The sequence below is a fragment of the Leguminivora glycinivorella genome, chromosome 11 (assembly GCF_023078275.1).
Source record: "Leguminivora glycinivorella isolate SPB_JAAS2020 chromosome 11, LegGlyc_1.1, whole genome shotgun sequence".
In the NCBI taxonomy this organism is placed as follows: Eukaryota; Metazoa; Arthropoda; class Insecta; order Lepidoptera; family Tortricidae; genus Leguminivora; species Leguminivora glycinivorella.
The window spans coordinates 17,834,222-17,848,968 of record NC_062981.1 but is presented as its reverse complement, the minus strand read 5'-3'; the positions used below and the strand labels follow the sequence as shown (position 1 = coordinate 17,848,968).

Below are 14,747 nucleotides of genomic sequence, written 5' to 3'. Positions count from 1 at the left end.
GGAAACGGATTAAATCGCGTATAATGAATTTAAAATGCATCCCGACGTTTCCAGTCACCCGTTGACCACGAACGCTGTAAAGAGTTCGAAACGTCGGGATGTATTTTAAATTCATTATACGCGATTTAATTAATCCGTTTCCATAGTTTTATTTCATATTTTTTTGGCTTAAAAACATGATTCATAAAACGGGACGATCCGCGGCAAGAGTAACATGAGTCACGATTTTATGGCATGTTCCAGTTATTCACGACGCAAGTTCAAGTGAAAATCTATCTCTAAATAAGTGTTAACAATCAATCAATCAATCAAATTTCCATTCCCGATATATCCTTTCATTTGCTGCTGTAGTTCAACTAAACGCTCATTGAAGTCGTTACTCACGTTACTTTTACGTGGATTCACCCAAGCACAGTTTACACTATGTAAGTGTACACTGTACACCACAAAATTAATCTGATGGACATAAGAAACTAACCAAAAAATTAAAATTTTGAAAAAACCCCCGACCGCGACATAGTAGACCGACAAAAAAAACTAAATCTAAATTAGTTCATCTGTTCGGGAGCTACGATGCCACAGACAGACACACACACAGACAGACAGACAGACACGTCAAACATATAACAACCTGCGTCGAGGGTTAAAAATGTTTTCCCATACAAACTTTGGACCCCCATAACATCCTCTTAGGAGGTGAATTTTGAAAAATCCTTTCTTAGTGCTCCTCTACAACTTGTAAGGAACCTACGGTGTGTCAAATTTGGAATCTCTAGGACCAGCGGTTTTGGCTGTGTGTCCTATAATATTCATTTAGATAAATAAATAAATATTATAGGACAATGACTGAGTGCCACGGTAAGCTCAAGATGGCTTGTGTTAAGATGGCAGGTACTCAGACATAAATAATAAATACAAATATTTATAATATATATAGAAAAAAAATGCTTTAGATATATCTCGAAACAATACACACTCGCACAAGCCTTAAGCATGCACATGCTAATGCAATTTAAACAAATGGCCGCGACAGTGTGTGAGAAATCTCAGATAGGATATCGGACGTACCTGGTTTATTATTTAAGATTTTGTAACTAATGGATGAAGTTCGATGAACCAGTGAGTCATCATCATCATCCTCCTTGCGTTATCCCGGCATTTGCCACGGCTCATGGGAGCCTGGGGTCCGCTTTGACAACTAATCCCAAGATTTGGCGTAGGCACTAGTTTTTACGAAAGCGACTGCCATCTGACCTTCCAACCCGACGGGTAACTAGGCCTTATTGGAATTAGTCCGGTTTCCTCACGATGTTTTCCTTCACCGAATAGCGACTGGCAAATATCAAATGACATTTCGCACATAAGTTTCGAAAAACTCATTGGTACGAGCCGGGGTTCGAACCCGCGACCTCCGGATCGTAAGTCGCACGCTCTTACCGCTAGGCCACCAGCGCTTCGAACCAGTGAGTAAAGGATGGTCTTAGTTCGACGTGTATTTTAGTGTCCGTGTGGTGACGGGTTAAGAATTTCACCACCCCCTTTCTTCCCGTGGGTGTCGTAGAAGTCGACTGTGGGATATGGGTTAAAGTGTGGTGTCGGAGCTGGTAATCATGTACAGCTCAGCTGAGGGGTTTACTCTCCAAGAAAACTCCTGCTTCAAGATACTTATTTTAATTACTTATTTAATACAATTATTTAGGTACAAAAGTAGGTACGTATGAGGCGCTAGCCGAGAGTCGTGTGTGTCGTATGTGCCGGTTGGTGCTCCCCGCGCCGGTGACGTCATGCCCCCGCAGGCCTCACTTCTCCGGGACTGGTTTGACCGCCGATGGCGCGTTAACAACCTGCCCCCCTTGAAAGCTGCTGCTTTCAAGATCCTTCATGCAGGGTAGAGGGCACACTCGGTTGAGTGCTCTTCTAACGACGCCCTTCTGTGTGGTGAAGTCTGCGACCCTGCAGACTCCGTCAGCGCCTGGATAGAGTGTCAGGACTCTCCCAAGCCTCCATTTAAGTGGTGTGGTGTTCTCCTCCTTGAACACCACCAGGTCTCCAACCTTGAGCTCCTTCTGCCTCTGGCGCCATTTGGTACGTTGCTGCAGCTCGGCCAAGTACTCGTTCCGCCATCTTTGCCAGAAATGCTGGCGCAGCTGCTCGATACGCTGGTACCTATCAGGGTTTTTAAGACAAACGGGGGTGACGGCAGTGAAGTCATGGGCCGTCCCACCAGAAAGTGCCCTGGAGTCAGAGGGGAAAGATCAGTAGGGTCTGACGAGAAAGGAGTAAGGGGTCTACTATTCAGGATAGACTCAATTTGGGAAAATAACGTGCTCAACTCCTCAAACGTCAGACTAGCATTACCCATAATTCGCTTTAAGTGGAATTTGGCTGATTTGACAGCTGCTTCCCAAATCCCACCGAAAGTAGGTGAGTAGGGGGGGGAGAAAATGAATTTAATGTTTTCTTCATTGCCAAACTCATAAACTGACTTTTGAGCGGACCTTAGCATTCTACCTAATTCGTTATTCGCCCCTACAAAGTTAGTGCCATTGTCGCAATAAATTGTATGCGGTCTAGACCTTCGAGCCACAAACCGACGTAAGCTTAAGATGAAGGCGTTAGTGCTAAGATCGCTGACTGCTTCCAGGTGTACGGCCTTGGTCGCAAAGCAGACAAAAATGTTTAAATAGCATTTTGTTATGCGATTACCTTTTCCCTTTTACTGGAAATCATGAAGGGTCCCGCAAAATCAAGACCGCACACCTGGAAGGGGTAAAACGAAGTGACCCTATCCGCAGGTAGGTTGCCCATCAATGGCTTCATAGCTTCACCTCGCAGTCGTACGCATGTGATGCATTTATGAACGACGCTGCGAGCTAAAGTCCGCCCGCCTACTGGCCAGAACTCTGCGCGTATGGAGCTAAGAAGCAACTGAGGGCCAGCATGCAGTAGACGTAGGTGTTCGCCTTCCATCAAGAGCCGCGTAAAGTGATGTTTGCCATCCAATAGGATGGGGTGCTTTTGTTCATAATTGCAATCGGCATTTTGTAGGCGACCACCTACTCTAATCACACTGTCGCCATCAACAAAGACAGCTAATTGCAATAAGTAGGATTTAGTTTTAAGCTTTTTTCCCTGTAAAAGTGCAGTTAATTCTATAGCATAAGATTGTTTTTGTGATAGTTTTACTAAGTAGGTTAAGGCATTATCAATTTCATCTAATTTTAAGGTTCCTTTTGTTTTCATGTTAGGGTTTTTACAGTTGTGAATAAAGCGAAAAATATATGCTACAATCCTTTTTAATTTATTGGCCTTAGAATAATTTTCAAATATTATCAAGGGTGATTGCTCAATATTAATCAAGGCAAATATTGGGCAATCGCTCTTCCTTTCAGGTAAGTTGGTATCTATAGACCCTATATTTTGCGGCCAGTTATTCTCATCCTGCAATAGGAAGGATGGGCCATGCCACCATAAACTAAGTTCCGGTAACTGGCCAGGTTCGACTCCTCGCGAAGCCAAGTCTGCAGGGTTCAAGGCAGTCGGCACATGTCGCCAGGAATCTCTTGTAGTCAATTCATGTATGTCATTAACACGATTTGATACAAAAGCTTTAAATAGTTTAGGTTTGTTTCGTATCCAGCCCAACGCCACCGAACTGTCAGTCCAGAAAACCTTGCGCTCCACAGAACAGCGCAACGCACTGGTGACCTTTGCAGCTAATCGCGCGCCTAATAACGCCCCCGACAACTCAAGCTTCGGGATCGTTAATAAAGTACGTAATGGGGCCACGCGCGTTTTGGCACATAATAGATTAATAGCTACATTGCCAGCGCCATCTGTGGACCGCAAGTAGATACACGCAGCATAAGCGGCTTGTGAAGCGTCCACAAAACAGTGCATCTCAACTGAAGTTGGGCTGGAACACAAAACGTGTCGAGGAACCTTTAAGCCTGCCAGAACATGCACATTCGACAAACATTTTAACCATATTTTCTTGACATCACTTGGTACTGCATCGTCCCAAGATAATTTAAGCGTCCATAAATTCTGAAGCAGTATTTTTAATTTGATTGTGCATGCACTGAGCAAACCCAGTGGGTCAAATATTTTGCAAGTATTGGACAAAATTACCCGCTTTGTAATGGCAGAAGTATTTTTGTCCAATTTCACTGAAAATTGTAGGTTATCATGATCAGGAAACCAAATTAAACCTAATACGCTGGCCTGTTTATTTAAGTCTAATGACTGTGTTGACGTACAGTCATCTTCGAATATTTGTGGGCAGTTAGTTCTAAACTTGTGAATGGGAAAGCAAGCTGAGGCGAGCGTTTTTTTAACGAGCTCGTATATGTGCCTTAATTTGCTTTCACTTTCAGCGCCGCTCAGGAAATCATCGTAATAAAAATCATGCTTCATTATCTCGGAAACTGTTTTGTCGGGACATTCATTTGCCAACTGTACAAGGCACCTAGCACTTAAGAAAGGCGCTGAGCTGGTTCCGTAAGTCACCGTATTGAGCCGAAGTATATCAAGCGGCCCCGTTTTATCGTCTCTCCAAAGAATTAATTGTAGATGGCGCTGCGATTCATCCAAGAGAATCTGCCGGTACATTTTTTGTATGTCTCCGGACAAAACGAATTCATGCTGCCGGAACCTAATGAGGATATCAAATAATTCATCCTGTATAACGGGTCCGATATATTGCAAATCATTTAATGATTTTTTGGAGGTAGATTTAGCACTGCAGTCAAAAACTACCCTCAATTTCGTAGTTTCACTGTCACGAATAATTGCGTGATGCGGCGCGTAGTAACCAAAGTCGGGTTTATCAATTTTATTCAAGTGACCTAGTTCTTCGTACTCCTTAATAAAGTCGCAGTACTGTTTTTTAAGAACTGGATTTTTATCCAATCGAGTTTCTAAATTCAAGAACCGTTTTTTTGCCACATTAAAACTATCGCCAAGCGCGTTTTCAGGATTTTCACGTAACGGCATTTTAACTAAAAATCGACCGTCGTCTAAACGTCGCGTGTTATCTACAAAGTGTTTTTCGCAAATATTTTCCTCATCGATTTTCGCGGCGTTAGGTAATGAGATTTCTTCAAGTTCCCAAAACCGAGTGAGATCTTGTGAGATTTGTTTCGTGAAGCAACATTGTACAATCTCGTCATCGTCGTCGTCAGAGTCAAGGTCACCGAGGGGTCCCGCGACCAACCAACCTAATTTTGAAGATTGAAGAACAGGTTTATTTGGTCCGAGCTCGATTTTCTCCGACGTCGTGATATTGAAGAAAAATTCAGCACTAAGTAGAAGATCAATTTGAGATGGACGATAGAAACCAGGATCCGCTAGCTGCATATCCTCAGGTATGTTCAAGTCTGAGGTATCTACATAATTATTAGGTAAACAGTCTACGAGATCATCCACCACAAAACAACGAATATCAATTTTATAAGGGCTCGTTAACGAACTTAAAGTGAGCTTGCACCGGTCAGAGACATTAAACGATAAATTATTTAAGACGTTTATACAAGCCGGCTTTCTACTATTAGAAAATCCCAATTTATTTCTCATGCGTTCAGTTAAAAAACATCTCTGTGAACCAGGGTCTAACATTGCCCTAACAATTTGAGATTTATTATTTTGAATGTTTGTTATTTTAACTAAAGCTGTGCATAACAATACCTCCCGGTCAGCTGTCTCATTCGCGGCGCACGCGCTGGCCGCGCTAATGACGGGCGTCGGCCCAGCTGTTTTGTTATCTGCCTGTAAGGATAATGATTGACTATATTTATGTAATAATGTGTTATGTCTTTCCTTACAGACTTGACACGAACCTACTAGACGGCATTGCTCGACGTTATGACCACGCCTCAAGCAGTTCAAGCAAAGATTTAACTTCAAGACCTCGCTTGACCTACTTTCAACGTTCATGGCCTTGAACTTGACACACTCCGAGATCCTATGCGCGCCGTGACATACTGGGCATGTCGGCGGCGACTTAGTACTCTTATTAGAGTGCGTTTCTTGTTTTTGAGATGTACTTGCAGCAGCGACAAACGCCTTAGTAGTTTTAGGCTGTAGGTATTTATTTTCGGCTGGTTTATCGCTCCTGCAAGCTACCATTGTCTCAAGTACATCGGCCCGACTGCGTAAAAACTTCAAGAACTCAGGTAATGTAGGCATATCTGTTAAATCGGCCTTATATTCTTCCCACTTTCTAGACGTAGTGGGGTCCAATTTACTAGCGACCAAGTATATGATTACGTCATCCCATGACTCAGTCGGGCGGCCTAAAGATTTAAGGGCGCTTAGGTTTTTAGTAACGTGATCAATAAGATACCGAATTGACCGATGTGACTCACGAGTCTGCTGATCTATGTTAAATAATGCCTTCATGTGATTATTTATAAGCAGATTTTTATTATCATATCGCTCGCACAGTAATTCCCATGCCATTTTATAATTCTTAGCCGTAAACTCAAGCGATTTTATTACGACACTGGCACTGCCCTCTAAAGAGGAGCGTAAATAATGATATTTATTTATGTCAGGGATGGATTCGTTCACATGGATCATGGCTTCGAAGGTGTCGCGAAATTCCAACCATTTTAAGTAGTTTCCATCAAAAGACGGGAGAGAAATGGTTGGTAAACGTATTTTACTGACAGAGCCCGTTTCGAGACTCGATTGGGCTGTTCGGGCAACCTCGGAACCATGGTCACTATTACTCGGATGGGAATCAATTATTTCTTGGGTGGCTGAGATGAGAGAAATGAACTGCGTTTCCATGTTGTCCCTTTCTTCCATCTGTTCTTCTAACTTACTACTTTTCATTTCAATTTGTGTTTGAACGGAATCAAATTCTGAAAATAATGTTTGTAATCTAGCCAAACGAAGACTTAACTCTTTAATTTGTACTAAAGTTATGTTTGAACGGTCAATTTGTTGTATAACGGAAAGGTAATCCTTATATTTCGTCACACGACCCTTATAGGTACCTCTTTGACGTACTAATTCTTTTATAGCTTCCTCTGACATTTTAAGCTACCTATTTAATCAAAACACACTAATTCAATCAAGGGCGAATAAAAAATTAGGTAAAATAACTTGTGCACTCAAACCCAATTAAATGTCTCGGCAGTAGGTCCAATGGCACGTTGAATGGCAGCGAAGTAGGTACACCGTGCACGGGAAACACCCAGCTTGGCACAGGAATGCGCGCAGATATCTCGATTAGTTATCACTGGAATGCACGGTTAGCACCATATCAATTTAAAGACACACTAATTTGTTGCTAATTTGGGGAATAATCTAAAATTTTAATCGAAATTCCTAACGTGCTTGTTATTCTACTTTTAACGTACTGAGAAGTTTAAAAAGCTGTAATGCGTAATTATTTTATTACCTAAATAGAATACAGGCCATAGCAAATTATAAAGTGAGGAAGAAATATTAGATTTTGTAAGAATTATGCGAAAGAAATGCAGTTGCTATGCAAAGATAATGATACAGCACAAAATGGACGCTCGCTTATCGCACTGAGTAGGTACACCTTTAAGCTAGCAAATTACGTAGTTCATGAATGCAAGTAGGCTTCTCTTAATTTAATGCACAGTAACGAATAAGCAGCGATTTTAATAGTTATAGCACTGATTATTTATTATTTTATCACAAATTATGAGCACTTCAAGATCTAGACGGAGCTGAGGGCTAAGCACTATACTCACACAAATTAAGGGGATAATGGATCACAGGTGTTAAGGAAAATGTAGGATGGGCTACTTTCCTGTTTAATTGCGATGACGATCACTAATGCAGGTGCAATCCGTAGGTATGGAATATTCCGCTTGCCCGTCGATGTCCCGTTAGATTGGAATGTGGACTTTGGTACAGTCCTGTCGTACGGTCGCCAATTGTCGGAGCTGGTAATCATGTACAGCTCAGCTGAGGGGTTTACTCTCCAAGAAAACTCCTGCTTCAAGATACTTATTTTAATTACTTATTTAATACAATTATTTAGGTACAAAAGTAGGTACGTATGAGGCGCTAGCCGAGAGTCGTGTGTGTCGTATGTGCCGGTTGGTGCTCCCCGCGCCGGTGACGTCATGCCCCCGCAGGCCTCACTTCTCCGGGACTGGTTTGACCGCCGATGGCGCGTTAACATGTGGCGTAGGCGAGAGACACAGGCAACCTGTGACTGCAATGTCACAATTTGGATTTCTTTCAACCCCTTTTTGACAAGAGTGGCGCTCTCCCTATCCCTACATAGGATACAGGCGTGATTATATGTATGTATTTATATGTATTTTAGTTATTACTTGTCCATGTGAGAAAAATGTGTAGCCAAATACCCGTCTTGCTAGAAAATGGACGACTGTCTATCATTTTAACTTTTTGACAAGAAAAAACGTCTACGTCCTCGTTATACTCTCACTCAATAGTTTGTATAATAATACGTGTAAAATTAAAATTTTGAAAAAAAAACCACACATAGTGAACCGATTTTCATGAAACTTTGCTAAGAACACTGCCGACTATCTTATCTTATCTTAAATCTGCGGGGGCCCTTACGGATACACTTCGACCCATCGGGATCTTTTGTGCAATTACCCCCTACGATCCTAAGATCCTTCAGCTATTCAGGAGCTTCTCGACCATCTCCACGTATCGGATGATGAGGCTCATGGGTAGCTCTCTGAAGTCCTTCGGTGCCAGGTAGCCTGCTCCAAAGTTCTTCATTCTTTGTCTGGCGAGGGCGTGACATTCACACATTAAATGTCTGACGGTCTCTTCCTCTTCGCCACACATGCGACAATCAGTGTTGTCGGCGTGTCCCATCTTGGCCAAAATTCCTTTGACCCCGTAATGGCCTGTGAACACCCCCGTTATAATTTGGAGTTGTCCTTTGCCTAGCTTCCCTAGCTTTTTGCTCCATCCAGAGTCTACCCTCTGCATAAAGAGCTTTGAATGCTTCAGACCAACCAGGGCATCCCACTCTTTTTGGTGACTAGCCTTTGTTTGGTCTTTCATAGCCATTCTGATGGTTCCTTGTGAAAGGCCCACATAAGGTTCCGGACCTATGAAGTTGTCTTCAGATCCGGCCTTGGCAAGTTCATCAGCGTTTTCATTGCCAATGAGGCCTTCGTGCCCCGGTATCCATACCAGTTGCACCTTGTTTTGCCTTCCAAGCTTGTTAAGAGCTTGGATGCCGTTTAATACGAGTCTAGAGGTAACTCTGGGCGATGTGAAGGCTTTGAGTGCCGCTTGACTGTCGCTGAGTATATAGATAGTCTTACCTTGGATTTGTCTAACTATATTCTCATGTACACAGGCAATTATTGCATATGTCTCGGCTTGGAAGACCGTGGCATAATTGCCCATGCTGATACTACCACTGTAGTCATTTGCATAAATGCCTGCGCCCGTACCAGATGCCATCTTGGACCCGTCTGTATACCAGATGATGGTGTTGTCATCAGGGGTGGGTGTCTCCAGACCCTCCTTCCATTCGGCTCTAGTATGGACTTTGGTTTTGAAGTTTTTGTGGAAGATGAATTTCGGTTGCATTTTGTCGCAGCCCATACTCATCAGCCTTCCCATAGAATTGTTGTATTCCATGCTTGTGTGTTTAGTCTTCGGCATGCTATCGCTCCAGAGGCCTGTTAAAGCCAGCCGGTGTAGCGATTTCAGTGCCTCAGACTGTATCACTAGATGTAGCGGCGGGAGATCCAATAGTACCTCCAATGCTGCTGTTGGCGTCGTTCTGAACGCACCCGTTATAGCCATGCATGCTGTCCTTTGTACCTTCATGAGGACATCCTTGCATGTGCTCAGTAATGTCCTTGGCCACCAGGCCAGGCTTCCGTACAGGATTATAGGTCTCACCATCATGGTGTAGATCCACCTTAGTACCTTTGGGTTTAAACCCCATGTTTTGCCGTAAGCTGACCTACACATTCCAAACACTCTAAGTGCCTTGGCTGTGGTCAGTTCGACACTGCCGACTAACTCAGCTTTCAAACAAAAAAAAACACTAAATTTAAATCGGTTCTTCCGTTCGGGAGCTACGATGCCACAGACAGACACACACACAGACAGACACGTCAAACTAATAATACCCCGTCGCGTCGTTTTTGCGTCGGGGGTTAAAAATACGAGTATATTCAAAGAGCGGAAATTATCTTCATATTAAAACTAACAAGACCGACGCTCATAAGTATGTAAGATTTATAAAATTTACACACGCATCAGAAATGAGACATTAATACTTAGAATCATGGCACCCCTGGGATTATTTAAATCAGGATTAGAATACGTTGGAATAGGAATCAAAGGATATGTTAGACATAAAATTACATATTGACATTGGTTAATGTGAACCATGTTGGTTGTAAAACTGCCATGCCTGCCATTAGTAGGAGGTAGGGCATAGCGAATGATATTCCGCTTTGTGTGGTAGGGCACAGCACAGCGGATATCGTCTCGCTCGAATCTAGAGCAGAGCCCAACTGGGGTAGTACCTCCGCCTTACAGAAGACCGCAGCCAAATAGCACTAGACCCTACTCATAGTGTTGTGTTCCTGTCGGTGAGTAAGGCTGCCAGAGCTCAACGAGGGTGCGGTGTGCTGATGACGGGAGGACTTACGGAACTAACTTGTTCCGTTTATTGTCCTTTGAGTCGTCGGCAACCCGAACCCTCCTTGGAACTTGTACACTCCTTTTTGCTGTGTACTTAACACAGCAAAAAGGAATGTACAAGTTTCTAATGGGGTGGCAACGCGCATGTGACACTGTTTGAGTTGCAGGCGTCCATAGGTTACGGTGACCGCTTTACATCAGGCGGGCCGTATACTTGTTTGCCACCGACGTAGTATAAAAAAAATAAAAAAAAATGTTTATAGAAAATGATTAGTAAAATGCATAGTTTAAGTGACTAAAATATATCTTGGTAACTAAGTAAGCAAATCGAAATGAGATTTGTTAAAAATAATTTGATTTGTTCCCATAGTTGCGTAAGTAAGCAAAGTTAGACACTCAACTCTCTACTTCCCTTAATTTGGCAGTGTATAACAGGCCCCGTAGCCGAATGGCATTTCTCCGACGCCAAACGAAAGCGATACGCCGCTGGCTCTGTCGCGCCAATACGCAAGCGCGATAGAGATAGATATCTACTAGCGCTTCGTTTCGTGAGCGTTTCGTGAGCGATTGTGCCATTCGGCTAGCCACCCAGGGCGATGATAATAAGCGCTGGTAGCCTAGCGGTAGGTACGTGCGACTTTCGTTCCGGAGGTCGCGGTTTCGAACCCCAGCTCGCACCAATAAGTAGCAGCAGCTAAACTGTGGAATGAATTGTCGCCTGCGGTATTTCCGGACCGATACGACCTTCAAATCTTCAAGAAAAGAGCGTACACCCATCTTAAAGGCCGGCAACGCACCTCCAACACCTCTGGTGTTTCGGGTGTCCATGGGCGGCGGTGATCGCTTATCATCAGGCGACCTGTCTGCTCGTTTGCCTCCTATCCCATAAAAAAAAAAGTTTTCCGGAATTAATGTGCGTAATGTCATTTGATATTTTACCAGTCGTTTTCGGTAAAGGAAAACATTGTGAGCAAACCGGACTAATTCCCATGAGGTCTAGTTTACCCTTCGGGTTAGAAGGTCAGATGGCAGTCGCTTTCGTAAAAAACTAGTGCCTACGCCAAATATTGGGATTAGTTGTCAAAGTGGACCCCAGGCTCCCATGAGCCGTGTCAAATGCCGGGATAACGCAAGGAGGATGATGATGACAGGGCGATGATGGGGGACAGGGTATGTTCGATTCTCTTTTTATATTTATATTGCTGATAAAATTTTGTAACTAGTTATTTAGTAGCGCAGAGGCTTAAACTTACACCCCACCCCACTTTTTTTGTAACATGGGTATTTTTTACGCGATCCATCGAGAGGTCATTCGATCCTGATAAGAGAAAAAATGTCCCCAGATTTCCATACATTTTTCAAATCTTCCATTCCGTTACCGCCATACAAAATGTATAAAAAAATGGTAACGGAACGGGAAATTACCTTGGGATATTTTTTTTCTCCAATTAGGATTGAAAGAGCTCGCGATTCTGAGTGGAAACCACATAAAAACTTTGAATGAAAATGGCCCATTAAATTTGTGAAAAAAAATAATACATTACATCAGAGGCCGGGAAAATGAGGATTTCCGGCCAAGTGGGTATATACGGCCGAGCGAGCGTGCGAGCGAGGCCGGATAGGGATAAAAAAAATGAAATAAAAAAAAATGCTCTAAAGGACAATATTTTATAAAAAAAAAGTTACTTTGCAGGCCTAGGCCTAAAAAATAATATGAAATCCCTTTACAGTCCTCTCGAGTCGTTGCGCCCAAAAAGCGATACTTCCCAGCCCATTTTAAGGAACGTAAAGACAATATTTCATTGCATGTTTGAGAAAAGGGTTATTAAAATAATTTTTAAGAAAAAAAAAACCGTCGCCTTTTGGGTTCTGGTAAAAGCTACTTGCGAATGTTGGATTATGTAGAAATGTGTAAGTATTTTTTAAAACTGCTTTTAATGCTTTTATTATTAGATGGCAACACAAATGAATATACGTATAACGTTAAGGTTTGAGGAGTTTCCTCAATTCCTCATGAATCCGATTATATTATAAGAAATCGAAGCTTGACAAACTTTGACTTCAAAACTTATGCTTAACAAACATAACTAAATAAATGTCACTGTTCTGAACTTAAATGCATGCTTTTCTTACAAAAATACCAAAGTCACTATGAGTGTGCCGTTCAGGTTTGAGGAGTTTGGTTCTGGCCATCATCAGCAGTTCCACTGCACCAAATGTCACTGTTCTGGACGAAAGTGCATGCTGTTCTTATAAAAATACCAAAGTCACTATAAGCGTGCCGTTCAGATTTGAGGAGTTCGGTTCTGACCATCATCAGAAATTCCACTGCACCAAATGTCACTGTTCTGGACGAAAGTGCATGCTGTTCTTATAAAAATGGCAAAGTCACTATAAGCGTGCCTTTCAGATTTGAGGAGTTTGGTTCTGGCCATCATCAGCAGTTCCACTGCACCAAATGTCACTGTTCTGGACGAAAGTGCATGCTGTTCTTATAAAAATACCAAAGTCACTATAAGCGTGCCGTTCAGATTTGAGGAGTTCGGTTCTGACCATCATCAGAAATTCCACTGCACCAAATGTCACTGTTCTGGATGAAAGTGCATGCTGTTCGTATAAAAATACCAAAGTCACTGTAAGCGTGCCGTTCAGATTTGAAGAGTTCCGTTCTGGCCATCATCAGCAGTTCCACTGCACCAAATGTAACTGATCCGTACCTAAATGCATGCTGTTCCTTTAAAAACACAAAAATCACCATATGTATGCCTTTCAGATTTGAGGAGTTCCCTCGATTTCTCCAGGATCCCATCATCAGAACTGGGTTCTGAGAAAAATGGGACCAATCTGTATGCATATATATTCAATCAAAAAAAAAATTTTCAAAATCGGTCAAGTAACGACGGAGATATCGAGGAACAAACAAAAAAAAAAAAAAAAAAAAAAAAAACATACAGACGACTTGATAACCGTCCTTCTTAAGATATGAGGCGACGGTTAATAAATACATTTAATTCTGTATTTAAAAAAAACACTGCAAAAATACGGCTAGGCTACAAAATACATTGTCATACCAGCCTAGGAATGCTACACCCACGCGGACTAAACATTAGTTTGACGTAGGTGCATGTAATGTCTAATTTATGACATATATTCGCACTAATGTGACATTACTGTGAGCTAGAAATATGTCCACCATTGGGACATGGAAATAGGTCTTAAATTACGAATTGTGAACGCTAATGGACAAAATGTTTGTGAAATATCTAGCAGTTTAGTTATTACAGTTACCTCTTTACCGGTGACTTAGGTACCAAGTTTAGGTCTAAAGTTTAGTTTTAACAATCATCATCATTTTAATAATAAAACTACCGTGTTCACTGACATATTAAACATGTAAAATCGGGTAACTCACGTAAAATTGTCAAAGGTTGCTCGACATGTTACGCTCCGTAACGAGGATCATTTTAATTGAGCACGCGCGATGCCGATGGTATCCCGACGCAGATTGCGGGCCGTTAATCATCATCATTTCACGAAGACCAACTCAAAGGGCAGCGGGTATATTAAATAAAAATGAACACATTAGTTTAGCAAACACAGTATGGAAGGATTGAAAAAAAAACATATTATAAATATTTCAAACAGAGAACGGGTGGTACAGTTTGTTGTCAGTATCCTGCCGCAAAGGATTTGATGGTTTGTCCAAACTCAGGTGAGGTTTGAACCTTTTGATCTCCTTTTATATTCAAGTAGGCTATTTGAAGCTTGCTTTACAATTATGAGCAATGCGTGAAAAGGTGTATTAACTAATGTTATATCAACTAGGTAGGTGATGTAATTTTTTTTGTATTATATATCATTTCATGAAATGTCATAATTTTGATTTCTTTCAACCCCTTTTTGCCAAGAGTGGCTCTGAAACAATAGTTCATTGCTCTACCTACCCCTTTATTGGATACAGGCGTGATTAATATACCTCTGTATGTATGTAATTGTAGATACATTTTCATCCTAACGAAATATCGAATCAGAATCCATAATATATTAGTCCAATCAACGTGTCTATTAAGTCCAGTCAATCGAGCTCCCGATAATTAAGCAAGGCC

The 14,747-nt window shown here is 42.0% G+C and overlaps 1 protein-coding gene across 1 annotated transcript; it reads right to left on the bottom strand.

Annotated features, from left to right (window-relative positions):
• Positions 1–2,189: 2,189 nt before the first annotated feature.
• LOC125231417 lies at positions 2,190–7,041 on the bottom strand. The gene is made up of 2 exons (XM_048136867.1): positions 5,686–7,041; positions 2,190–2,235 (listed from the first exon to the last, which is right to left on the bottom strand). Exons 1-2 carry the CDS (start codon positions 7,039–7,041, stop codon positions 2,209–2,211), a joined length of 1,383 nt encoding a protein of 460 aa, XP_047992824.1. The 3' UTR covers positions 2,190–2,208.
• Positions 7,042–14,747: the final 7,706 nt, after the last annotated feature.